General features: G+C 36.8%; 1 protein-coding gene and 1 pseudogene across 4 annotated transcripts in view; one reads left to right on the top strand and one right to left on the bottom strand.

Moving 5' to 3' along the window:
- The window catches only part of NUDCD1 (NudC domain containing 1), a 109,413-nt gene that overhangs the window by 60,177 nt on the left and 23,571 nt on the right, over positions 1 to 25,665 (bottom strand). Inside the window, exons 3-7 of one of the 4 annotated variants that reach the window (XM_072603269.1) lie at positions 24,977 to 25,162; positions 21,967 to 22,147; positions 18,716 to 18,898; positions 12,799 to 13,006; positions 4,879 to 5,023 (exon numbers count right to left, since the gene is read on the bottom strand). In XM_072603269.1, coding sequence (XP_072459370.1) covers positions 4,879 to 5,023; positions 12,799 to 13,006; positions 18,716 to 18,898; positions 21,967 to 22,147; positions 24,977 to 25,162 — 903 coding nt within the window. The remainder of the gene's footprint in view (positions 1 to 4,878; positions 5,024 to 12,798; positions 13,007 to 18,715; positions 18,899 to 21,966; positions 22,148 to 24,976; positions 25,163 to 25,665) is intronic. The other 3 variants (XM_072603270.1, XM_072603271.1, XM_072603272.1) reach the window with 3 other exon arrangements.
- Positions 8,523 to 9,568, top strand: LOC140500602 (erlin-1-like; annotated as a pseudogene).

The following is a 25,665-nucleotide window of genomic DNA, read 5'->3' as shown; positions in this document are numbered from 1 at the left end:
CCGTCCGCAGCTGCCTCTCAGCCCCCACCTCCCGGGGGGGCCCGAGCCATGGGGGCACCTCACTCCGCTCTCAACCCGCCAAAGAGACTCTCTCACCTACACCTGTCAGTCACCTGTTGGTGGGGGGCCCGTGCAGCAGCTGAAGATCCCGCCTCCGGATCCCTCTCAGAACTGTGTCTCTCGGAGCCGCGGCCGCCGTCGCCGCAGGTCCGGGCTGGGCACCGTGTCTGCAGCGTGATGGACCTTTTGCGAGAGGTTTGCAGGTCCCTCTGTGGGTGGGGAGACCCGCGTGGCCGCTGGAGATTCCGTCCCGTAGCCCTCTCGGATCTTTTTCTCACGGTGTCGCTGCCGCGGTAGGGCTGCTCTCTTCTTCCCGCCCCGGCGCGAAGGACCCCCCGCAAGAGGTTTGCAGGTCTCTCCGGAACAGAAATCTCCCTCGCTCCAATATTCTGTGGTCTCTGGGTGCAGAATTCGCCCTGGGTTAGTCCCCTCTGACGTTCTGTGGTTTGTGGGTTCGGAGCTATGTGTATGTGCGTCTTTCTACTTCCCTGAATTTCTAAAAGACAAACTCTATTGTAAAATTTACAGTTTGTTAATTATAAGAATTCACTATTTAGTCGATGCCAAAAGGTCATCATTATCCAGTGTGTGTATTACAAATCTTTATTTTTTCTTTTATCCCTCTACTCTATGCAATTTTATCATGCTTACATGTTGACTGAGGGTGAGTGGGTACTCAACAATTCTCTTTAACAACAAGCCTCTTCCTTTCCATCATTCAAAAATCCTCTAAAGTTACCTCTGTTTCACAAAGTCCTTCCCAATTATTTAGAAAAAGTTGGGCAAGGAGGAGGATGTCTTTAAGAAGTTCTTAACTCTGGCAGTCTGGTGAAACTTAGAGAACTTCTTCTTAGAATGTTTTAAAATGCATAAAACAAAATACACAGAACTACAAAGGAAGCCAATGATACTGAACTATGATGATTAAAATACACTTTTAAAAAACAAGTTTATGGACCATACATTAAGAACCCTTCCTTTAAAAATGACTTGAAAATTCTGGCAAAACAGAATTGCAATTCAGCCAATAAAATATATTTTTCCTACCTACCATTATGTAGTGACTTCTTTCTGCTTCTGTCATGACAATGTGACAAGGAGGCAGATGACACTAAGAACCACACTTTTATCTACAAACATTAACTTATATCCTACTTTAAATATGAATAAAAAACTGACTACTAAGGGAACTGAGTCAAATATATATTAGAATCACCGCTAAAAAGGAAATTAAAGTGTAGCTTGATGTAAAGGCAACTCACAATTTCTCCTAAGAAACATTTGTGGATATGGTTGGTTTTATGTACCAAAATGCAAAAAGAAACACTATTTCATAGCACATTTAATCATTCTGCCTTGCAGGGATCACAATGAGTACAAGCAAACAAACAGCCACAAGCTAATTTACATTACAGTTTATGGGTCAATGTCTGTTGCAGAGGATGCAGTATCACAAAAATTATACAAAAAAAACAAGCAAGATCCTCCAAACCCAGACAACATTTCCCTTGATACTCAGAAACTACAACATAGAGGTATGCAGGAGTGGTTGCCAAGAGATAAAGTATTCAGAAATATAGCTCATGAGTAAGAAATAAATGGGAGTAAACGTAGAATATTTAGAAATTTCACACTTCAATACAATGAATGAAGAGAGCTAGACTAAGGCAGTAGTGGAAGTGGTAAAAACAAACATTATAACCAAAACAAAACTGGCTGTACCTTAAGCAGAAAACAGCTCAGAACTGACATAGGAGTCATTTCAGAAGTGGCTCAGTGTGTGCAATCATATCATGGTCTGATTAGAATAGTTACTGATCAACATGTGAAGAAAGGATAAAATGTGAAGTCATTTCATACAATCATAAGCTTTAGATCAAACTACTAAAACAATTCACTGACAATGAAAAAAGGATAACTGACTCATGGGAAATTTAACTGACCCAAAATAATTGCCAATAGAAAGTTCAAAGAGCATTTCAACAAGAGAGACAAGGAAGCTAAGGGCAACAAGTATATATAAAATATAAGATCATTTGCGAAATCACACACACACACACACACACACACACACACACACACACACACACACACACACACACACACACAGCTACGGGGCGAGCAAGAAGGATCAGGACTGACAAAAGTACGTTAGCTCTCTTAATTGCCAAATCATTGCGAGCTTAAAAAGAGAACTTTCAGTTGAATGACGAGGCTTGAAACCATACCACAGAGGATTTAGAAAAGGTAAGAAAAACTGAAGCAGAGAGCACAAATAACTTTTTCTAAGATTTTGGCTAAGAAATAGACGAGAAACAACAGATGTTGGCTTATGGTGATGTGGGGTGGGGGGATGTAAAATAGGGGGAGACTTAAAGGGATGGCAGTTGGGGGAAATAGGATTTAAGGATAGGGGAGGTTATCAGGGATAAGGAAAAATCATCAGGGAAGGAACCACTAGAAAGAAAAAGATTGAAGATTAGAGAAAAGTAAATAATTGAGAAGGGGAACCTTCTGGAAATGATGAAAAGTAATTAGTACATCAAAGGTCCATGTAGAAAGGTTAACCTTGGCAAAGGGAAGGGCCAGCACTTCATCAGATACTTGTAAATGATGAGATGGTGGGAGATAATGTCCAGAGATTATGAGATAAGGAAAAGAACGATTAAATTGAGAACTTCTAATAAATGATTTTGTGGCTAGAAAAAGAAAAAATATATCACAATTTAGTAGAGTGAAACAACCTTAAAGGTGCTCCTCCAACAAAGTTTCTCCAATGCACAAGCTAAATATTTAATAAGATTCCATAACAGGAATAATATCAGATAATTCTGGTTAAGTAAAGCATGAAAACAGATATGCTCATCTGAGGTGCTCATTACTGTCAGACAGGATAATCCATACAAAGGTCAAAATGGGTAAATAATTCCCTATAGGAAAGAATTTTTCAAGAATAGGGAGTAAACTAGTTTGGATCAAACTGAGGGAGGGAAGAATATGAAAATATTGGAAAGACAGGCTAAAGTCAGAATATGAAGGAGTCTTAAATGCCCAACTAAGGAATTTATAGTTCATCCTAGAGGCAATAGGAAATCACTCAAGTTGCTTGAATAGGATAGTAAAATGGTCACTCAAATGCTGAGCAACAGTAGGGATTGTATGGAAGGGAATACAGGAAGAGAGTGCAATCATCTAATATGGCAGTCAAAAAAGCTAAAACAATCTTAGGGATGGATAGGAGGCAGTTAAGTGGCTCAGTGGATAAAGCACCACGCCAAGAGTCAGGAAGACCTAAGTTCAAATCAGGCCTCAGACACTTACTACTAGCTATGTGACCCTAGGCAAGTCACTTAATTTCTGTTTGCCTTAATCCACTGGAGACATAGATAAGAAGATAATCCACTGTAGTATCTTTGCCATGAAAACCCCATGGACAGTATGGTCCAAGGGGTCATGAAGATTTGTACATGATGAATAACTCAACAACAATGAGGGAAGAACAGTATCCAGAATGAGGAAGGAGATACACTATCTGTGACCAAACCATACCTGAAATACCATGTTCAGTTCTGAGTGACACATTTTAATACAGATATCAAATGCTGCACAGCATCCAAAAACAGACAAGCAAGATGTCTGTAAAAGGCCTCAAGATCAATCCCAAAAGAAGACTCATTAAGAAGGGCAAAGAGAAGGGAGAAGTGAAGGGCAGGTAGAATAATGGATAGAGAGTCTAAAGTGTTACACTGATATCCAAGGAATGTTAGGAGGATATGCTCCAAGCTGTTGGATAGATCTTCTGCAGAATTTATAAAAGGACATGGACATGAATCCCAAAGGATATGAATGCACAGATGAATTGCAAACTGTGCTAGTGGAGGGAATACCCACACCAATGAGATCGAAGATTCATCACAATACAGAATTTGCCCCAATTATTTACAATGTGTAAAATCATCTTCCTACTTATTATCATTACCTTAATAGCACTGAACTGCCTTTGAATAGTTTACTTAGATTATTTAATTATGGATTTGATGTTTGGTTTATCCTACATGTTACAGATGTTCGTTTTGACAAATAAAATTTCTAGTTAGCTATAACAAGATGATGAAATTATACTACTAAATTTGTCTTTCTTTTCTTCTCTAATTACTATCAATAGTCAACTATTTTCTTTCTACCTTAGAGTTTACTTAACCACAAACTTCCTATAGATGTAGAAGATATTCTGTTCTCCAGGTCATCTATCACCATTGTGTGTAATTAAAGAAGTCATCACAGCAATTGGCATTACTAAACTGGTAGTATATATCAGTGTAATTTTGTGATTATTCGAAAAAAATTAAAATATAATTTCACAAGTCACCACTACGTGAATACGATACTGTATTTTAAATTAACTCTATTTTTGTGAAGCAAGCATCTAATGAGTTAATACTGTGACCTTTTAACCTAAAAAAAATCTACTGAATGCTAATTCAACACAAATTATACTATAATCAAGGATTATGCAACTTCCAGAACTGATAACAGTTTATTAGCAATTCGAACTATGTGAAAATAAGATTTTGGCAACAACCACAAATCAGTCAGCAGTCAATCTACTTAACAAGGAAAGAAAACTTAACACATTCATAGTACAGAGACACAAGTGTCATATTAGAATTTTAAGTCATATTCATATAATCAAGGTTAATGACCCAATCAGAAATATTTTTAAAAGAAAGAACATTATATCATCAGCAGAAAGCATATAATACCCCACAGATAACCTAAGACTGTTTTAAATTCAGAAGAGCTGTTTAAATTGCTTACCAGTTCTTCCGATGTCAGATGCATCAAACGTTCAGCTATGGCAGCACACTGGGCTGAATCTCTTACAAATTCTCCTCTCTCATCACCTAATACTAACTCTGGCCATGTCAGTCCTTCATCCTTCTTAATCAAAGACACCTCCAAACTAAAAGATTAATGGACAAAAAGTTTTATTACTATAAGCTGTTCTAGAAATAAATTATTCATAAAATACTAAAACACAGGAGAAATCATCTAAAATACCTATTAGAGAAAGAGGATTTTTACTACACAGTTCTGAAAGTTTTGGGCTAAAGACAATCAGATAAAGAAACTGGTCTAAGGAATTTAGATTTGGTAAAATAGGCAATAAGCAGGCATTCTTGTTGCTTCCTGTATTCACACACATTAAGTGCCTGCTGTGTGTAAAACAGCATATTTTCTATGAAAGATTTTTCAAGGAACTAACAAATTAGCAAATGTTTGAAAAAGATTACTGCAGCAACTTCGAGGGATGAACGGCATTAAAAAAAAGGTAGCATATGGAATAGTTAGATTATCATCAAAGGCCAGGTATAAAGTGATATGATGTGGATAGGGAAGGGGGAAAATCTATGAAAGGCTGCTGAGAAATGTCAGTTGGCTCCAACAAAAATTATGTTCATATACCTCACAGATTAGAAGAACTGGGGAACAAAATTAAAAGGGGAAAAAATCCAAAGGTTGAAAGTATGAAAGAAGACCAAAAAAGACAATGGTACAAACAATTGTTATTCATCCTTCGTTCTCGAAGAGAACCAGTGACAACATGAGCATGATGTCTTCACTTGTGTGTAAACTGGATGTGAAGTGAGGCAGAGCTGAGCAAAACTGTCAGCCTCATTCTATCCTCCAGTTGTCAGAGTGTAGCGGGAAGACAAAAGGCAAGATAACTGGCCCCTCCACAAAGGGTAAGATAGATTTCTGTACCCAACTCAATATCGACGTTATTCCATCTTTGAGCCAATTCCAATGAGAGTAAGATTCATTGCCCCACACCTCTGATCTTCCCCTCCTCCCTAAAAGCTCATTTTCTGCCTCTTTTATGTAAGATAATTTCTCCCATTCTACCTCTCCCTTCCCCTTTCTCCCAATGCATCCCTCTTTTCCCACCATTTTATATTTCTGAAATCATTCCATCATAGTCAACTCACATGCATATCCTCTGTCTATGTATACTTCTCACTGCTCTAATAATAATAAAGTTCTTAGGTATTACAAGCATCTTCTTCCCTGGCCTGTGTCAGAGGCACAGCTTAACTCCACATCTTTCTTCCTACAAGGCCAGCTCTGTATTACTCCATCTATGATAGCTGCCTCTGCATTAAGGATAAATTGTACTTGTGCCAAATGATTTGAAAAAGTTAAACTTGTCATCCCTAACTCCTTCAATTAACTAAGCATGATATTTTAGTATTCATAATACTAATTTAAAAAACCTTCTTTAGTTAACATCTACTAAACCCCCTTTATCTAGTCAGCTGATAGCATTTTCAAGCAACTAGAATAGCCACCAAACTGGAAGAAACCAAAAAAAGCCACTGGTTCAAGCAGCAGAAAAAAAACACAAATGCATAGACCATTTGATGTAGCCATAAAAAAAGAAATTATTTAGAGTAGTTGGAAGGAGAGGCAAGTAGTGACAGCAGAGAAAAGCCTCTCAAGCCAAAGGGGTTGAGGTGACAGAAGAGAAAAGCCAGAACTACACAGAAGTAGAACTATACACCTGTGTAGTCTATGATAATTCTCTTATTTAATGAAAATACTAGACCTGTTGATAGAAGGTCTTAATCTGAAGAAGTCCTTCAGATGCCTTCATGGACAAGTCACTTAAAAACCTTACCTGTAAAATGGTAAAAATATTTGCAAAGGGGTATTGTACTTTTGCAAGCAGTAAATTGCTATAAAAATCTGAATTACTATTAATTTTAAGACCTGTAACTACATTATAGCAATCTAGAGCATTCAGTGAAGGAGTAAACTAAATCTTGTGCACTTCAATAGCATTCTAAACACCAGATTTGGATAATGACACACTGAAGGTATAATATAGCAATCTATAGTGGAAAATTAAGCCACAACGCAGCAAAAGGCTATATGTAGTGGCGTATACTCAATACATGAGAACTGAGCCAGATATGCTATTAAAACAAACCTACAACCCACACTCTAAACATTCTCCAATGAAACGCAAAGTGGGAAATGAAGACCTGGATATGACTTAAAAAAGAATATGGAAACTTTGAGGTATTACTACAGTATTAGCTCATCTTAACAAATAGTCCTACAGACCCAGCTTAAAGCACTCTAGTAAAGGGGAGCCTAACAAGCCCAAGGCAGTTCTTTAGGGCATTTTAACAAGTAGTCATGCATGTTTCAACTTAAAGACCTCTGGCAAAGGGGATTTAATTCACTCAAGGTCATTGTTTAGGACAACATAACTATTAGGAAGTTGTTCCCTTACATCAAATTCTGGTCCCTTGCAATTTACATCCTTCACTCTTGGTTTTGGAGCGCAAGCAACACAATTTGAACCCATCTTCCACATGGCAGTCTTAAATACTTTAAGAGAGATAACATATGTTCCTAAGTCCTCTTTTCTGAAAGCTAAACTTATCCAGTTTCTTAAAACAATGCTCTAACAACATGGTCTCCATTCTCCTCACCATCTGGATCACACTCCTCTAAATGTCCTCTAAGTCTGTCAATGTTCTTCCTAGAATATAGAGTTCCAAAGTGACCACGATAATTCACATATAGTTTGACAAAGGGTAAATGCAGCAAGATATTATCTCCACAGTTCTGGACAGTGTCTTTTTTAAGACATTACATTAGGTTTTTTGATTGTTGTATTACTTTACTGTAATATAATTGTATTATATTACACATACTGTATTATATAAAATGTAATTATTATACATAATTATATGTTATATATAATTATACAATACACTTTATTATATTATTGTATTGCATATAATGTAATTATATTATATACAATATATTATTACATAATTATATATATTATGTAATACATACACATGTAATATTATATATTATATTACAAACACTGTAACATAATTGTATGACAAATATACTTCGTTGCAATGTAATTACACTGTAATATAATTTTCAGCTCACCAAATCCCCCAAGTCTTTTCCCAATCTTTTATTAAATACTTATTATTATGATAGGAACTGTACTAAACATTGGAGATAAAAAGACTAAACTGAAAAGTTTTGTTAGGCTCCTAAAAGACCTACATGAACACATATAAATACAAAGAAAACATGTTACAAAAATTTCAGACGAATTTACAGAAGACGGGCATTAGCAGTTTTGAAATCAAGAAAGGCTTCATGTACAAGTAGCAGCTGAGATGAATGTGGAAGGAAACAAAGGATTCTAAGAGAAGGTCATAGAGTGCACTCTAGGCATGAAAATAGACAGTGAAAAGGCAAAGAGATGGGAAATGGAGTACTGTGTGAGGAACAGCAATATAGGGGGTAAGATTAAAAAAGGCCTCACATAGAAATTGTCGCTGGATCTATTTGAAATAAATTAGTGGGAGGGCTTCCCTCCTGGGTCCATGGGGGTTGACCCCTAAAGGCTATTGCAGAGCAGAGGTGATGCCAGGGAGGAATGGGGTTTCCACCAGGTAAAGAGAAGGAAGAGCTAGGAATGACTCAAGCCAGAGTTCTGGGGGCTGAAGTTGCAGGGCTGGCAGTTATTCTCTTCTGTGCCTTCACTCCCAGGAGAGAGAAGGGACACTTTGCTGTGTACTAAAGGGAGGAACTTTACTTAGTGGACCAAGGTATCCTATCACGTTGCTCTTTATTACCACCTACAGTTCTGTGAAGACAACATTACAAACGGACAAAGTTAAAAATGTGCCTTGTGGAACAAGTGGTGGGGTCATGATCTATACTGACTGAAGAGCAGCTGATAATATTTTGATTTCTTTAGTAATATTTGGTATCATGATGAACTACACTGCAAATTATGGTCAAACTTAAAATTTTCAATAAAATAAACTGAGTTGAGCCAGTTTTGCTGTGCCCAAACTCTTTAGGAAGTTCACACTGAATTGTCCGATCAGATAGTAGAAAACATGAATCAGGCCCTACAAACAATCTGAATATCACGGCCCTCAGGCTAACTACATAGGCTCTTTGTGTTTCAAAACTCCAAATCCCAAAAGCCCTAAGAGAAATTTTGAGCTATGAAAGCTAAGAAAAACTCCTTTTAATGCACAGAAACAAAAGGTGGTGGAGAAAGAAGCAGAAATAGGGAGAGAAAAAGCTATGACAGAGACAGAGAAACTGTACAGGTGGCAAAAAACCCAGTTTCAATGGACAGTGATAAAGAAACTGAAAAATGCATTTCTGAAATTGAATATGCTGCAGAATACTACACTGTACACACACATGCCACTTCAAACATGCTTAAATGAACCTTGGAATATTTGGAGCTTAAAAAGTACCAGGCCACTGCTGCAAATTACTTTGGCAGCTACTTTGGCAGCAGCATTCCCAGCATATTCATGGACTCTTCTTGAGCTTTCAAGTATCCAGATGCCAGTACTGGGAGAAAAATCTCTGTCCTCTCTAAAGAGGCCCCAGAGCCCTCTAAAAAAAAAGACCCACTGGAAACAAAGTGAGTACAGGTTGATGTAAGGAGCTGGAAAAATCCATCTGTAAGACGATATGGCCGTCAGGAGGGTGGGGGGAGAGGGGATGGAAGCCATAAACAATGATTCTGCAAATTCACAGAAACAGTGCTCAGTCTATTCTGCTCTCCTGCAATAGGCTTGGTTTATCCACTGACTGCAGGACAGAGCTCCCTGGCAGTCAGGTGATTTTCTTCAATCACAATTCTCTCAAGCTCTTTCTGTGTTCCTTTATAAGCTAGGTTCTAGTGAATAATGAAAAGACTAAAGCTAAGACAATGCTTGAACTGGAATGTTAAATACAAAAATATATAATGAGTTATTGATTTTCTAAGTGGCAACCTGCAAAAGTTTACAAAAAACCCTGGACCCTGGTATAACAAGTACAGTAAAGATCAACTCTACAAATGACTGGATCCTGGAGCTCATTATTTTCCCCTTTGCGATCCAGAACCAGAATTCCCAGAAATGATTGACTTCTGGTACACTGAGGATCTTTGAGAAAGGACTTTCTAAGTGAGTGGATTCTATTGTTCCACAGCAAAGTTTGCAATCAGTCCACAGATCTTGCCATCCAACCAGAAACTCTTCAAAATTTCTTGCTGCCATATCTTAGGTGTATGTGGAGGTTGCATATAGGCAAGGAGATTTTGCAACAACAGGATCAGGGCCAGAGCGCTCTTGATTCTAAGGTCATTAAACTAATCCTCTCCTATATGGACCAAAGGACTAATGTGCCTGATTTCTCCTCATGTGGATAACTGTTGCACTTTATCTCTGTAGAGGGAGTTTGGAGCAAGCTGTCTCAACACTCTGACTGGAGTGTTGCTTGTTCTCCACTCAGCAGCTGCCTGAGAATGGGATAGGGCTCTGCTATCCACTATACATTCATCCTAAATGAAACAAGTATTGTTCTTAAAACTGGATTTGGGATACATTTATATCACTACTACCTACTTCTGAGGCCAAGCCATATGGTTGCTCTGGTAATTCTGTAGTACAATGACTTTTGCTACAATTCATTAATAACCTGAATACAGTTAAGAAGTAACACTTAGTGCACTCTGACATCCCTTATTTTCTTTGTCCTCACTGGCTAGTTGGTAACTACCTTATCTTAGGAGGCTAAAGTGGTCAGCTTGTTTGCCCTTTCCAAACTGTCACTGGGAGGACATCGTCCTACCTACAGTGCCTAAAAAGAAGAAAGAGTCCCTTTTGGGCAGTGCCACAGAAACAAAGATTCTGAATTACAAGACTCTGAAAATTGGCTCTCCCAAAAGCAACAGTATGCAGCTTCTGAAGATGTCTCTAGTTGGACGACGAAACCAGACAAGATCATCTGTCTATTCTTGTAGGTGGTAGCAAAAGATGTTCCAATTCAAAATCCATTGTGCCAAGAAGGTAAAGCCCAAACTTGAAATAGAACATTTGTTCCTGAGATCTCTTTCCTGGGCTGTATGCTGTGGTGTCATTATAATTTGAAATTTGTTTTTATTCTTTGCTTACTTTATAAATTCAATTTTCAATTCAATTTTGCATCTTCTGTGCCTTCTATACTTGTAAAATTTCTTGCTAAAATGATAAAAATAAACTTGGCAATCCACATGGCAAAAAAAAAAAAAAGAAAGAAAAAAAGAAATTAATGATTCTGAAGTGGAGATGAGGAGGGAATACATTCTAGATCTTTGGTGCAAAGGCACACAGAGAGGAGAGGGAATGCCATGTGTGGGGGACAGTTAACAGGCCAGTCTGACTGACACTGTTTTTGAAATGTAATTTTCACTAGCTGGCAAAGTGAAATCTAAGGATTATCATCATCATCTGAACCAGTTCATAGATCATACAGCTCTTGACCTAGTAGATGAAAATATGTGGCTGTTTAACAGCATGTATCTGAAAACTGTGGACAAATCCAATGAGTGATTTGTTACTGATTTTGTTACTGCAGGCCATACGAGATTTAATATGCTTCATGATGTAAGATAAGAAGATGAAATAAAGAACTTCTTTAGTGATATCTAAGATTTATATATAAAGTTTGCAATAAATCCATTTTATGAACCAAATTCACTCATTCGATCAAGTGCATTTGACAGAAAATTCAACTTCCTGGGAAGAAACATCTTCTAAGCTGAATACAGAAAATGCCTTAAAAATGTTATATCATCGTATGCACTGTAAGTAACAGCCAATCAAGTCTACTATGTCTAGTCTTGGCTTTCTAAGCTTCTGTAAATTAACCTTCTTTATAACTGGAAAGCCTATAGGGCACTGTTTGTTGTCATTTTGAAGATAATCCAACCAAAATAACTTATACTTTTGAAAAATACAGTCTTTGTGAAGAATGCTAGATGAAGTGTCCTGACAATCATTTTGGCTTTAAAAGTTCAGAAGATTCTACTTTGACTCATCTGATATAATCTTCTTAATTAAATTGTAAATTAGGCAAATGTTATATTGTCGATTTGGTGAACAGATCTTAAATATAAAACCTGGCTCACGGTAGGAAATAAAATTTATAGCATACACATGGATTTTTTTCATTTATAAATATAGGCAATATTCATTGTACTGAACTACAGATTTTTTTGTTTTGTTTTTCAAATTTTGTACTAAGTATTTATCTGAGAGCATCAAGTACCAAGTCTGGCAAAAGTACCAAAAAACCCAGAAAACTTAGAGCATAAACGTAAGATTCTGCCCATAAATGAAAGGGGAGGCTGCTGAGACTAAAAGCTAAGCATGTAAACAGTACGCCTTGATATAATCTTTTATCGCTGTCATGTGTTTGGAACCCTGAGGATGTTTTCTTTCCTCCACAAGAGAAAGAAGAATGATAACTCCATTTCCTTTTGAATTAGTTTCATACTTTTGCAAAGGTATTTGAGTTATTTGCATATTTTAGCTTTCAAGAATAATGAACTAAATTAAAGTTTGGCAGTCTGATAGCAAGCATACAGAGTACACTATAACTAGGAAAGTTGTCTGGGGCTTTTGGTATTGTAGAAAGCACGGAATCTTAATTCTATAAATTATGTGCTGCATTTGTAATAGATGACATCTTCATAACCCAATTGTTCCTGGAAAACCTACAAATGTCTAGAAAAGTTATTACTGAATTCAATATAATAAAAAGGAATTCTTAGGTAATAAAAAACAGTACTATTATCCCTTAAAATCAGGTAGAAAACAATAGCAATAATGAATAATAAGAATATGCTGTATAAAATACCTTTTATTCTCTTTAATTATCCATGTACTACTTTCAGGATCAATAGATGAATACAGTTTTCCTTCCAAACATGACTGCTTTTTTAGGGCAATACTGATATGATCAGGGGAAAACCGTACTTCAACATCCTCTTTAGAAACATCTTCCGAACGATGTATTGTTATTGTCAGATCTTCTTCAGTCTGCTGCCAGTAATACAAAGGTTCTACTGAAGGAAGAAAATACTTCAAATAATTAAAATTGTATACCCAAACATTCAAAAAAAAATACATGTTCTGAAATCATTGCAGATGATGATCTCAAGAAAATCTGACTACAAATCTCAAATCATTCCACACTTTTTTATGAGGGTCTTCAGTTACAGAATTCTGGCAAACACATTAAATATTTTTTTTTCTTAATTAATATTCCACAGAACAAGGAATTCTAGTCTCATAAAAATAGGAATTTGATCAATTTCCTTTCCTTTTCTTAGGTTCTGTGTGACCACAGACAAGTCAGTACAATCTGTGCCCCAGGTAGCTCTCTAAAATCATAAATAATCCATGACTTGTTAATCTCTATCAGTGGAGGTAGATTCAACAGCAGGAGTTTCCTCATACCAATAAAATCACAGGTCCAGAGCCTGCCCTTTCTTCCCACACCATCTTCTCCCTTCTCCAAATCCATCTAAAAGAACTTAAAAGTAAACAAAATAACAAATCATTTCTACCAATAATTTGATGAAGACCCTAGCTAGGTAATCGCTGTGACTTGGAGGAAGCAACACAGTCAGGTTGACAATTCACCTATACAGCCAGATAATATTATCTCTTTTCCCATTTTATATAGCTTGTAGAAGTCATACTGCTACAAACCCACCACAATTTAATCCCATCAATGAAGGAAATCTCCCACAAAGTTCTACTCTAAGCCTTTGTCACAGCGTAGAGATGACTAAATTTTCAATAGCTGCGCTAATGGAAGGCAATGTTTCATCAGGTTCTTGCCTGCTGAAAAGGTTTCAAGTACAGTTCCATGTCAGAGGCCACATCTGTTTTCTGAAAACCAAAGACTCCGAATCTCAGAAAATAAGGGACCTTAAAAGTCATGTCCCTATGACCACCTCCACCTCTGCCCTTCTCTTGCCAAGCTAGCAGACTTGGTTCCTTTAACTGATATTCATTTGGCAGTCTCTGGAACCTTCTCAATTCTGGGCATCTCATCTCTAGGTACTTTTCAGCCTGTGAATGTTCTTACTAAATAACAGTCCTCCAGATAAGGTCTGACCAGGTTGAAGTACAGTGGGCCTCACAATCACTCAGGTTCTAAAGCAGGCGAAGCAGTTGAAAGAGCACTGGATGTGAAGTGAGAGGAACTGTGTTCAAATGCTGGTTGTGCCACTTTGTACTATGATCTTGAGCAAGTTACATACCTTCTCTGGGCCACACCTGTTTAAGATCCCTATGAAATGAATGTGAGCTAAGATAACTTATTTTTGGGTGGGCTGCCACACTACTTTTCACTCATGGTGAGCTTGTAGCAAGCAGTAAAACCCAAAGATACTTTTCAAGTAATTAATCAACAAATATTTATTGAGTTACTGTTATGTGCCAGCCATTGGACTACACAAACTGTTCTCTAGCTTAAACCAACTTAGCTAATTAAGGAAAAGTTCTACACCAATAGGATATCCATTAGGGTCATGAGATGTATGATCATGACAATATATGAAACAGAAAAATACAAAATGTCCTTTAGTTCCGGGAAGCTCCTTTCCATTTTGGCAGTGACAGAGTGGAGAAAAATGACATACAAGTTATTATGAATCACACAATTTTTGGATTGCCTATAAATTTAACCATCACCTTAACTGCTGGTGAGATCTAGGAATCACTGATTGAACATACTATACGGAAGGAAGTAATTCCATCAACATCAACATCTTCACTATAAGTGAAACAAGAAGACAAAAGGAAAGTGAAATTAAATGGACAAATGACCTCCAAGTTCTCAATGGAACTGGCACACTCAATGTTATCATTTACCAGAAGGCAACAGGAAATATAATTTCATAATTTGTGTCGCAGTGTTTTACAGTAAGCATTTCCAAAAAGATCATCATGAAAACATCTGTGGCAGAGGATGTTAAGGCAGAGAAATTTTATGAAGAAATTGATAAGAATTTTCTTTTTAACTGAATGCAAAGGTTTCAATGGGATATTTCAATGCCTCTATAGCAGGACAGAAAAAAATATTTAAAGATGTGGTTCAGGAATAAGAAATAAGAGCTACTAAAAGCTTTTAGTCCATATGAAGATCTCATCCCTTTAGTCAATGATATTTTGTTCAAAAAGGGAATCAGAGTACACAAGACAAAGCAAGAATAACATAACATTTTAAAAATTGGCTATATTCTAACATACAGGAAATGAATGACGATCAGTATGTAAATCATTTCTGGATCAGCCAACTGTATATAGTCAAGTCCAGGATACGTTATAACAAAGATAAAATTCGATATCACATTAGAAAAAGCAATAAAGGAAAATATATTACATGTACTAAAAGAACAACTCTAGGTTTATTTAAACAAACTGTTCAAGTGAACAAATGGGAAATAGATAAAATAACTGATGATACCAACTGGACAATTTAAAAAAATGATAAGCTAGATATGTAGTACTGGTATTTATATAATGTCAAGAGATCTAGAAAAAGGATCTCTGCACAACAGGTAGATTCCTGTATCTAAGACATAAAAAACAATAATGTAATATAAGAAGAAATGGAAGGGATGTAATCTGTGCCAATGAAAGAAGTACCAGCTACAATGACACTGAAAATCTATTTAAATGTTAAACTAATAACACATCAGGTTTGCAATAAACATTGATTAAAACAGCAAAAAAAGGAATGTTAATTCAGAATACCAGAATTCAAAGCCACTTATAATCTTGGTAATTTGGCAAGCAAAAAAACTAACAAGTTCTTAGAATAAATTAAGACATGTAATGGCCAAAATAAGGAATCTGGCCAAACTGGCTTTCCATACACATCCAGAGTTTGTGTTTAGGTGCCATGTAAAGAAGAGTGCTCATAAACTTGAATACATCCCAAAGAAGAAAACCAATATGAATGAATGGACTTATTTTATATTATTTACTAAAGAACTTTATTTATTTACTAAACAAAATGAGTAATCATAAAAATGGAAAAGGTCCCCAGGTACAAAAATATTTATAGTAGCTCTCTTTGTGGTGGCCAAAAACTAGAAATCGACACGATGCCCATCAACTGGGGAATGGCTGAATAAATTTGGCATATGAATGTAATGGGATACTATTGTGCTGTAAGAAATGATGAACAGGAAGACTTCAGAGAGGCCTGGAAAGACTTATATGATCTGACGCTGAGCAAAAGGAGCAGAACCAGGAGAACTTTGTGCACAGCAACAACCACAGTGTGCGAGGATTTTTTCTGGTAGACTTAGACCTTCACTGAAATGTAAGGACTTAAAAAATTCCCAGTGGTCTTTTAAGGCAAAACACCTTCCACATCCAGAGAAAGAACTATGGAATTCAATCGCAGAATGTAGCAGATCATTTTCTTTTGTATTACATTTTGGTTTGTTATATGATTTCTCCCATTCATTTTAATTCTTCTATACAACATGACTATGATGAAAATGTACTTAACAGGAATGTATGTGTAGAACCTATATAAAATTGTATGCTGTCTCGTGGAGGGAGAGGAGAGAGAGGTAGGAAGGAGGGGGAGGGAGGAGAAAAAAAAATCTAAGTTATATGGTAGTGATTGTAGAACACTGAAAATAAATTAAAAAAAAGAAAAATAAATAAATAAAATAAGTAGAAGAAACTAAGGGTATTTAGCTAGGAAAAGGAACTAAATTTAGGGAAAAAAGAAATGGCTGTTATGGGAGATAATGAAATGTAAAACATAGACTAGATAACCACTTGCTGGGTGTGCCCTAAGGTACAGACTGGACAGGATAACTTCTAATTCCCTTTTCAACTCTGATATCCTATGACTGTAAATTACTTTAAAAGTTGTAATTAAACTTGATTGTGTGGCCTGAGAGGACAGGGATAAGAGTGATAGGTCCAAGCTAAAGAGAGTCAGTATGACTATAAGGAAAAATTTCCTTATAACTATCCACAATCAGCACACACTACTTTCATTAGCTGTCAGTTTCCTATTACTAAGGATCTCAAAGCAGAAGTTATACAAATACTTGCCAGAAACTTGCTGGGGATTCTTGTTCGGGTATTCTTGCTCAGCCCTCTGGTATCTGTTCTATCTCTGAAGTTATGAATGACTATACAGTTTAAGAGTTCATGGCATTTTTTGTGAAAATAAATGAGGTTAAAAAAGATCAAAGGCATAAATGACCTCCTTTTTTCAATCCCTAGCTACACAGATTCAAGCAGGGTTTAGAAAAGCTTGAGGTTGAAATCACATATTTCACTTTGGTATTTTATGATATCCATTCAGAGGCAGAAGCAACTAAGGGTAGTAGATGTGGATAGAAAAGCTGAAGTAATCTCCAAAATGAAAAGTTTCCTGGTGATGAGTTTATCTGATGATAAGCTTATACCAGGACGGGGTGTACCCCCATGCCCTAGCAGATGGATGAGGAAGATGAAGGAGTTGAAATCAAGGAGAGCAGCTGGTACCAAATGAAGACAAAAGCTGGCAAATGAAAAGTATTTTGATAGCAACAGAAAGGAGGTTCTAAATTCCCAGGAGATACTGGATGGCATAAAACAACCCATGTAACCCTGGTGCCCCAGATCCACCCTCTTCTCTCCTGTAAATTTTCTTTAAGTTCTTTTATACTATATATATATTTTTTTTACTATACCAATATGCTTTGATGATTTTGATGGATATATTAAGAATATTTTCTTTCTTCGAATAAGTCAAACTATATGTACCAAGTATTGTCTATGTGAAGCACTATACTAGGCATTAAGTATTGGTTGGTCGTTGTCCTTCATTTTCGAAGAGGATCAAAATGACATCACCATGATAAAGTGAATTCTCAGTGTGTCCCACTGTGGCTGATCTGACCAATACAAGCTCAGAATGCTCTACCACAGGTTGGGCACAGATAGTCTGTGTGAATATGTGGGGTGGATATCCCAAATGCATCCTGCGTTTACTTTGTGCTGTCTCAATTCTGCTTTGCTCAAAGAGCACAGCACCCTTTCTGATGCAGGCACACCATGCTGAGCAGTCCTCTGCCAGTGTCTCCCATGCTGCACAGTCAAACCCAAAGTTCTTGAGATCACCTGCCCCATGTGAGTTCTCCATAAAATAGTCTTTTTGGCACGTGTACATTTTACATTCAAACAACATGGCCAGCCCATTGGAGTTGTGCTCTCTGAAGCTGAATACTTGACAGTCCAGCTCGAGCAAGGACTTCAGTGTCTGGTACCTTATCCTGCCAGGTGATCCTCAGAATCTTTCTAAGACAGTTCATACGGAAGCAATTCAGTTTCCTGGCATGGCGCTGGTAGACTGTCCATGTTTCACAGGCATATAACAATGAAGTCAGCACAACAGCTCTGTAAGCCTTCAATTTGCTGGTCAGTCCAATACCTCTTCTCTCCCAAACTTTTCTTTGGAGCCTCCTGAGTTAGCTCTGGCAATGTGTGCATCAACCTCACTGTCAATGTGTACATCCCTGGAAAGTACACTACCACAACTTATCCACACCATTCAAAACTTCTCCATTTGTTGTAATCATATAAATAATATAAGAAGGTGTGAAGCAAAAAGACTGTTGTCCTCAAAGAATTAATAACATAATTAGAGAAGCAGGAAAAACAAACACAAACAGAACACTATTTACAAAGATACACATAAGCAAGTACAAAATAGATCTGCTAAAAACAGATTAAAGTAAAATTACCTTTACCGTTATCTGTCAGTTTCTCATCTTTAATTTCTTCATCTTGTTTCTCATCATGAACAAATTTGAAGGAATGGCAGGAAGCAATCATTAGACCATTGCCATCAGGCTCAATAGCAGCATAATGTGGAACTGATTTACCACGGAGTACTTTACGTTCAGTAATTTCATATTTTTGAATCTCTATAGAAAAAGACAAAAGTTATTTTTAATCAAGTATAAAAAAACTTTCAATAAAAACTCTTTAAAAATCTTTTTTAAAACAAGGTTTTTACATGACTATTAAAAGAATGAGTTGTTTAAAGTGTTCTCACAACAACAAAACGTTTGCCTCACTTATATCAACATGCACTTCTTCAGTTATATGTAATCAATTTATGTAGCCTAAATATTTTACCTTTCCTAAAGAAGGAAATAGCAAACCACTACAACATATTTGCAAAGAAGCAAGGACAGTATGGTCCACAGAGTCACAAAGAATCAGACATGACTGAACAACAACAAATATTTAAAATGTTTTAAGGCAGTTTGTTAAAGAAATTCCAAAATTATTTTGTAAAGCAAATCACTCAACTAATAACTAGTTTTATGTAAAAAAAAAATCCTAATTTTCAAAACTTCCCTATTACTGTTAAGGCCCTCACCACCCTCTCAATCAATCAGGCTCAAAACCTAAGTGTCATCTTCTACTGCTCACTCTCTCATCCCTCCTCCCATGTCCAATGAGCTACCAAGTCCTACACTGATTCTACCTTCACAGTATTTCTGATGCTGCCTCTTTCTCTTCTCTTAAACTGCTACCACCCTGGCATAGACCCTCATCGCCTCACATTTGGACTACAATCCTGCTAACTGGTCTCCTTGCCTGTCTCTTTCCACTCCCATCCATCTTTCATTTAGCTTCCAAAGTGATTTTCTTAAAGTTTTAGATCTGACTGTCACCACCACCAACTCAATAAACTACAGTGGCTCCTTACTTATTACTTCCAGAATCAAATATAAAATTTTCCATTTGGTTTTAATAGGTTTTCACAATCTAGCCCAGGGGTGGGGAACCTGTGGCCTTGAGGCCACATGCAGCCCTCAAGATTCTGGGGGGAAAAGGAGGGTGCAGCCTTTTGGCTGAGTCCAAGAGTTTTAGAGCACAAATCCTTTTATTACGGGGATTTGTTCTGTGAAGTTTGGATTCGGTCAAAGGGCCATACCCAAGGACCTAGAGGGCCACATGTGGCCTCAAAGAAGCAGGTTCCCTACCTCTGATTGTAACAACAAGCACCCTAGCATACCCAGGATGACCTGCTGGCACAGGTTCTTGGATCTGATTTTCTTTAAAAAAAAAAAAAAGTAATTTTTAAGGAGTTTACAATCTTCTTTAATTACATTCACTAGTTCAGGGTAAAAGGCAACACCCTGAACATCATAAAAAATACAGGCAGAGAAAATTAGCACAAAGACCAACGAACAGGGCTTTGACTGCCTGAATCAAAACAATATTGCTATACATTTTACACGCACCACTGGAGCCTTTACATAAAGCTACTCAGAGTCTCGACCAGGGAATCAAATGGCCCTTCTCATAAGCGAACCTCCAAAGCAAAATACCAACTCAGAGTATACGTACACGTCTCAGAACCAGCAGGCATCACAATCCTCTTGACTCAGTGTCTAATTAGAAATTAGCAAAAGGTGTGAAAATCTGCCCATAAGCAAGCCTCCCCTAAGCATGGGCTCCATGGGCAGAGTAGATATTAAATCCCATTAACATTATACTGATCTAGCCCCTTCCCAGTCTTCTAACACTTTACTCCTCTCTACATATTCTAGAATCCAATGTCACTGGCCTTCTTACAAGATATTCCATGTCCCAACTCTGTCACTAAATATCTTCCAGTTTTGGAATGCTCTCCTCCCTTCTCACCTTAGGCCTCTGGCTTCCTTTAAATCTCAGCTAAAAAATCCCAATTTTTGAAAAAAGCCTTTCAAGTTTCCACTTAATGCTAGTGCCTTCCCTCTGAGATTATCTTCCATCTACTCTGTATGTATCTTGTGTACGTACATAGTGGTTAACACACTGTCTCTCCCCTTAGATAGAAAGGTCCTTCAGAGGAGGGACTATTTTTGCTTTTCTTTGAATTTTCATTGCTTAGCATATAGTAAGCTCTTAATAAATCCTTGATGACTGACTTAAAATGAGGTATTCTTATAATGTGTTTTATCTGTAGAGAAGAGATATACTACCTGGTATAAGAATATAGGAAGTATTTATCCAGAACCTAAAGTTCTTTACCAACTTCAGTGACTCTTTACCTTAACAGAAAGAAAAAAATCCCCTAATAAGATATTTCTTAACAGATTGTGTCAGGCTAAAAGATTCTGACACAGAGCCCAAAAAATCAATAAATCATGCAAAGTGAAGTTGGGCCTACAGGGTTCAAATCAAATAACTTTACTACAAATGAACTTAGTAGTTCTGGCTTAAAAAAAAAGTTCCCTCCTCCCACTGGAAAAAAGTCAACCTGTTAAAAAGAAAAAAAAGTTAAACCTGAAGACCTAAAGTAAAGACCTTTTCTAAAGAAATGAACCATTACCAAAGTTATATAAACAGGAAAATACTGGAAGAAATGAGGACAGAAGCCCTCTTCACAGAGAACAATATTCCTTATTCCTATGGAATACTTCTCTTAACCATTCATAGAACATTGCTAGAAAGGCAAGGAGAATTGAGACCTGACTAGTAGCAAATTGAATGAGTCTTCACAAATAGGCAAAAGGAAAAAGAGTGGGCCATTTTCAAGCCCTGGAAGCACTGTTAGTGAGAATAAGAGATTTTACCGAGGGTAAGAAGAAAATGCAATGTTTAATTGAATCTTTAAGGCTGAGGCTTAGTGAAGGGAGATTTCAGTCTATATCGATGCACTTAAATGATTTTTTTCCATATTATATCATTCTTAGTACCCAAGAGTAATCCTGTAAACACTAAATTTTAGTACTGACTATTCTTTTAATAAGAATTCTATTAAATAAAATCAAATGCAGAAGGATGTATTATTCCTGTTTCTTTCAACTATCCCAAAGGGCACATTTAGGCTAATGCTCTGGGCCTATGCACCCAGAAACAAAAAACAATTCCAGTTTCTTGGTACCAAATCTGAGAAATAACCCGAATAGGAATGGGTTCACAGTGTTAAACTATACAATAAATATCCATGTCACAGAGAGGTTCAAACACTTTAAAATTTTTTACATTTTACCTTTATTTATCTTACTGATAGTGACCCACTCCAAAGAAACAAAGAAGCCACTTCCTTTCTGGTCTAATTCTTCTTTCTCAACTCGAAGAAGTATGGTAGCTACTGAATGGTCCTCAGATTTTATAATGGAAATACTGTGAAGTATGACAAATGGATCTCCAAGATCTTCATTAAACACAATCTATAAGAAAAATAAAATGAGAAATTAACATGCTTAAGTAATAAATTCTGACAGATGAGCTCAGGTTCATTTTGACAAAGGAGGGAAATGACACAAAAGGTCAACCCACAGTTATTGTGACTCAGCATTTTAAACTGGAAGTTTTGAACAAAACACTAACATTTATAAAGTAACTCCTAATATGCAATGGATAGATGGTCAAGAGATATGAAAAAGATAATTATCAAAGACACACAAATCTAAGTACCTGAAAAAAAGGTCAATTTCACAAATAATCAGAGATACAAATTAAAACAACTTTAAGGTAGTGACAAGGTTATGCGGTGCTGGGACCTCAAGAATGCCAAGGCAGTGTTGCCTGGAATTAATTCACACACTCAAGTCTTCTCTTAATCAAGTGGCAAAGAGTTTGTTGCAATTCTTTAGCAAAAGCAGGAAAGGGCCCTTATGGGAACCAGTGAGAGACTGAGGATGGTGCTGGGGTTTATATGGAAAAGGGAAATGGGAAAGGAATGCCAGGAATACTAATTAGATAATCTAAGGATCCAGGTGGCTTTGAGAGCTATGATGGGAAAGTGTAGGGAGTATGCCAGACACTGAGGGAGTTGTCAGAGGCATGGATCTTGGAGATCTGGTAGGAGGAAGAGTCCCTGGGCCAGCCAGGGAGAAAAATGCTTGAGTCAGGCTCTCTGTCTGTTCTGATAAGTGTTCTGTAACAAGAAAAAAATTTTGGCCTACTGAGAAATTGGGAGGCTTCCAGAGACATGACCTTAGGGCTGGGGCCTGAGCACCCCATCAGTAGCAGCCTACATCCATCAAGTGGCAAAAAAAAAATTATTTAAAATAAATGTTGTTGGGATTGTTACTGAATGAATGAATGAAAAAGTATTTACTAAGTGTTTACTATCAGTCAAGCAATGAGCTAAGAGTTGGGTAGCAAACAGAAAAATCAAGATAGTCTCTGATCTCAAAGGAGTTCACTCTTGAATTGAGGGAGACAAACATAACAGAAACTTCAGACACAAGGTAGATAGCAAGGTCTAGGGGTCAGGAACGTTTAGAAGCAGGTTGTTTCTTGGAAGACCCTAGGAGGCAGTGGTAGGGCAACTGGTAAGGACTGATCTCACTAAAAGGAATACATCTAGTGACTCCCACCTCAAATAAGTTGTGTGAGCAGTCAAGCAACCCAGTGGAGGGGAAAAAGTGTACGTATGGGGTTGGGACAGGGAAATGGGGGAAGAAGAAAAGGAGAACTGATGTACTGTCCCATTGCTTTGCACCTCAGATGGATTCTGATAAAATGACAAATCACTAGAACCTTTTGGAGAACAATCAAGTAGTAAATAGCAAAAAGTTAAAAAAATCCTATCCTTTTACTCAGTAATTTCAACATTTGGAATTTACTCTGAAAATGTCATTTTAAAAAAGTTAACATAAGCATCATTTGTAAACGCTAAAAAAAAACCCAAACCCTTAAATGCTGCAAAAACAAAATAGTTAATGAAAGAACATTGACACTTCTCAAAGTTCTAAAGCTCAAAAATTCTGTATCTTTTATTTTAGTCTCCCTTCTCCTGTCTCCCAAGTACTCACTGCTCTCATGCACCCTTAGAGAGACCTTCAATCTATGCCAAGCATGGAAGTCTCTGGAAATGTTCTGAGATATCAAACACCCCTCATTCTCTGCCTTTCTCCATAAACAACCAGAATACCATTCACTAATGTTACACAACTAGATAATCATAGGATCACAAATTAGGAACTGGAAAAGACCTTAGGAGTTCACATAACTCAACACTTATTTTACAGGTGAGAAAACTAAGACCTAGAGAAGTTACCTGACTTCCTTAAGTACACAAAGATAGTAGGTAAGTATTATCTGACTGGCTCAGAACAATTAACACTAAGGTATCAAGGAGTGATATACTTAATTTTTCAACACTAGCACTCCCAAATTAGAGTTTATTATACTCAATTTCAAAATGAACACTTGAGAGTCTAGGTACAAAATAAAGTTGAAGGATATGACATGAAAAAAGTTAAAAATCATACATAAGTGAAGGGAAATTACAAAATAATAATATAAATGGCACTTTAATGTAAAGTGGAAAAGTTCATAGGCTTTTTGGAGCTAAAAAGGATTTTACTGGTCATTGAGTTTACCCCTCTCATTTACAGATGAAAAAAATGACTTCCATAGAAGGAAAGTTACTTGCCTAATGTCACACAAATAAGCAAGAGTTGAATTCAGACCCTCCCTGACTCCAAATCCAACGTTCTTTCCACTATACCATACTATCCACAATGGTGGGTATAGGAAAGGGAGTGCAAAGTTGGAAAAACCTAAGCTAAATCCACTAACATTTCTTGAAACCAAATTAGCAAAATATTCAGTTTAAATGAGTAAAGAAGACACAGATGAACAAAAATGGACAGTCAGAGAAGACTCTATTATATCCAGGTTATGACCTGAAAGTAAAAAACAATGTTAGAGCCAGGCAAATGTTTTAGAAGAAAAGGAACCTGGGTTCCAGTGAGAGAAAAAAAGCATTAAATAACACTTAAGCTCTTTCCCCGTCTCATACATCCAATGTGTGTGTTTTGTCAGCACTTTCCTTCCACAGGCAGGATTCGGTAATATCAACCCAATGCCTGCAAAGCAATATATCAAAACTAAAGACAATTTCTTTATCAAGTTATTTATTTAATTTAGTGGACTACATGATAAAAAATATTCTAATGACTCTCCACTCCCATGAGAAAAAAATTATCTTTTAAAGTCTTGGTTTATCTTAATTTGGACATAGTGGTTTATTATTCAAACCTTACCTCCCATTTTTCAGAAGTACCATTTCCACGTTCCCCTGTTCCAATAAGATACAATCTGCCTGTTCCATCTGACAGTGTAGCCCATGTAGAAGATGTAAAATGAAGAGATGCACAAAGACGGTTGTCATAAGCTGCTAAATCTGTAGGGAGTCTGAAAACCTCTCTTGGTTTTCCTAAGGCAGTGTCCTAGGAGGAAAAAAAAGAAAGAAATATTATATATCAACATCTTTCATAGACACATATAGATGAATAAAGCAATCACATTTTGATTTTTCATGATGAAGTTTTATGGGTAAGAATTCGTACATTTATATAAAGTCCTAATCTCAATAAAGTTGGCTTGATCCAATTAACTAATATATTATACTCAAGCTTCACCCTAAAGTGCCCAAGCTGTTGTTCGCCAGCCAATCCCAAGAGGCTATCCCAGCCAAGCCTAGTTACCCAGTTTTAATCTGTTTTTCATTGGGACTGCTTACTGATAAACCTACTATGTAATGCTGAGTATCTCTTTGAACACCACCCTGAAAGAAATTTTAATTAATTGTTCTATATAGCTGCTTCTAGAACACAGAAGTATGGAAGAAAGAAAGGTTAGGCTAAATGTTTTGGTTTTTAAATCAACTTTTGAAAATTCAAAGTTTAAGACCCACTTTGCTCTTATCCTCCATCTCTTTAAGAAGAGTAAA

The sequence above is a fragment of the Notamacropus eugenii genome, chromosome 4 (assembly GCF_028372415.1).
Source record: "Notamacropus eugenii isolate mMacEug1 chromosome 4, mMacEug1.pri_v2, whole genome shotgun sequence".
Classification (NCBI taxonomy): domain Eukaryota; kingdom Metazoa; phylum Chordata; class Mammalia; order Diprotodontia; family Macropodidae; genus Notamacropus; species Notamacropus eugenii.
This window is presented reverse-complemented; position numbering and strand designations above follow the sequence as displayed.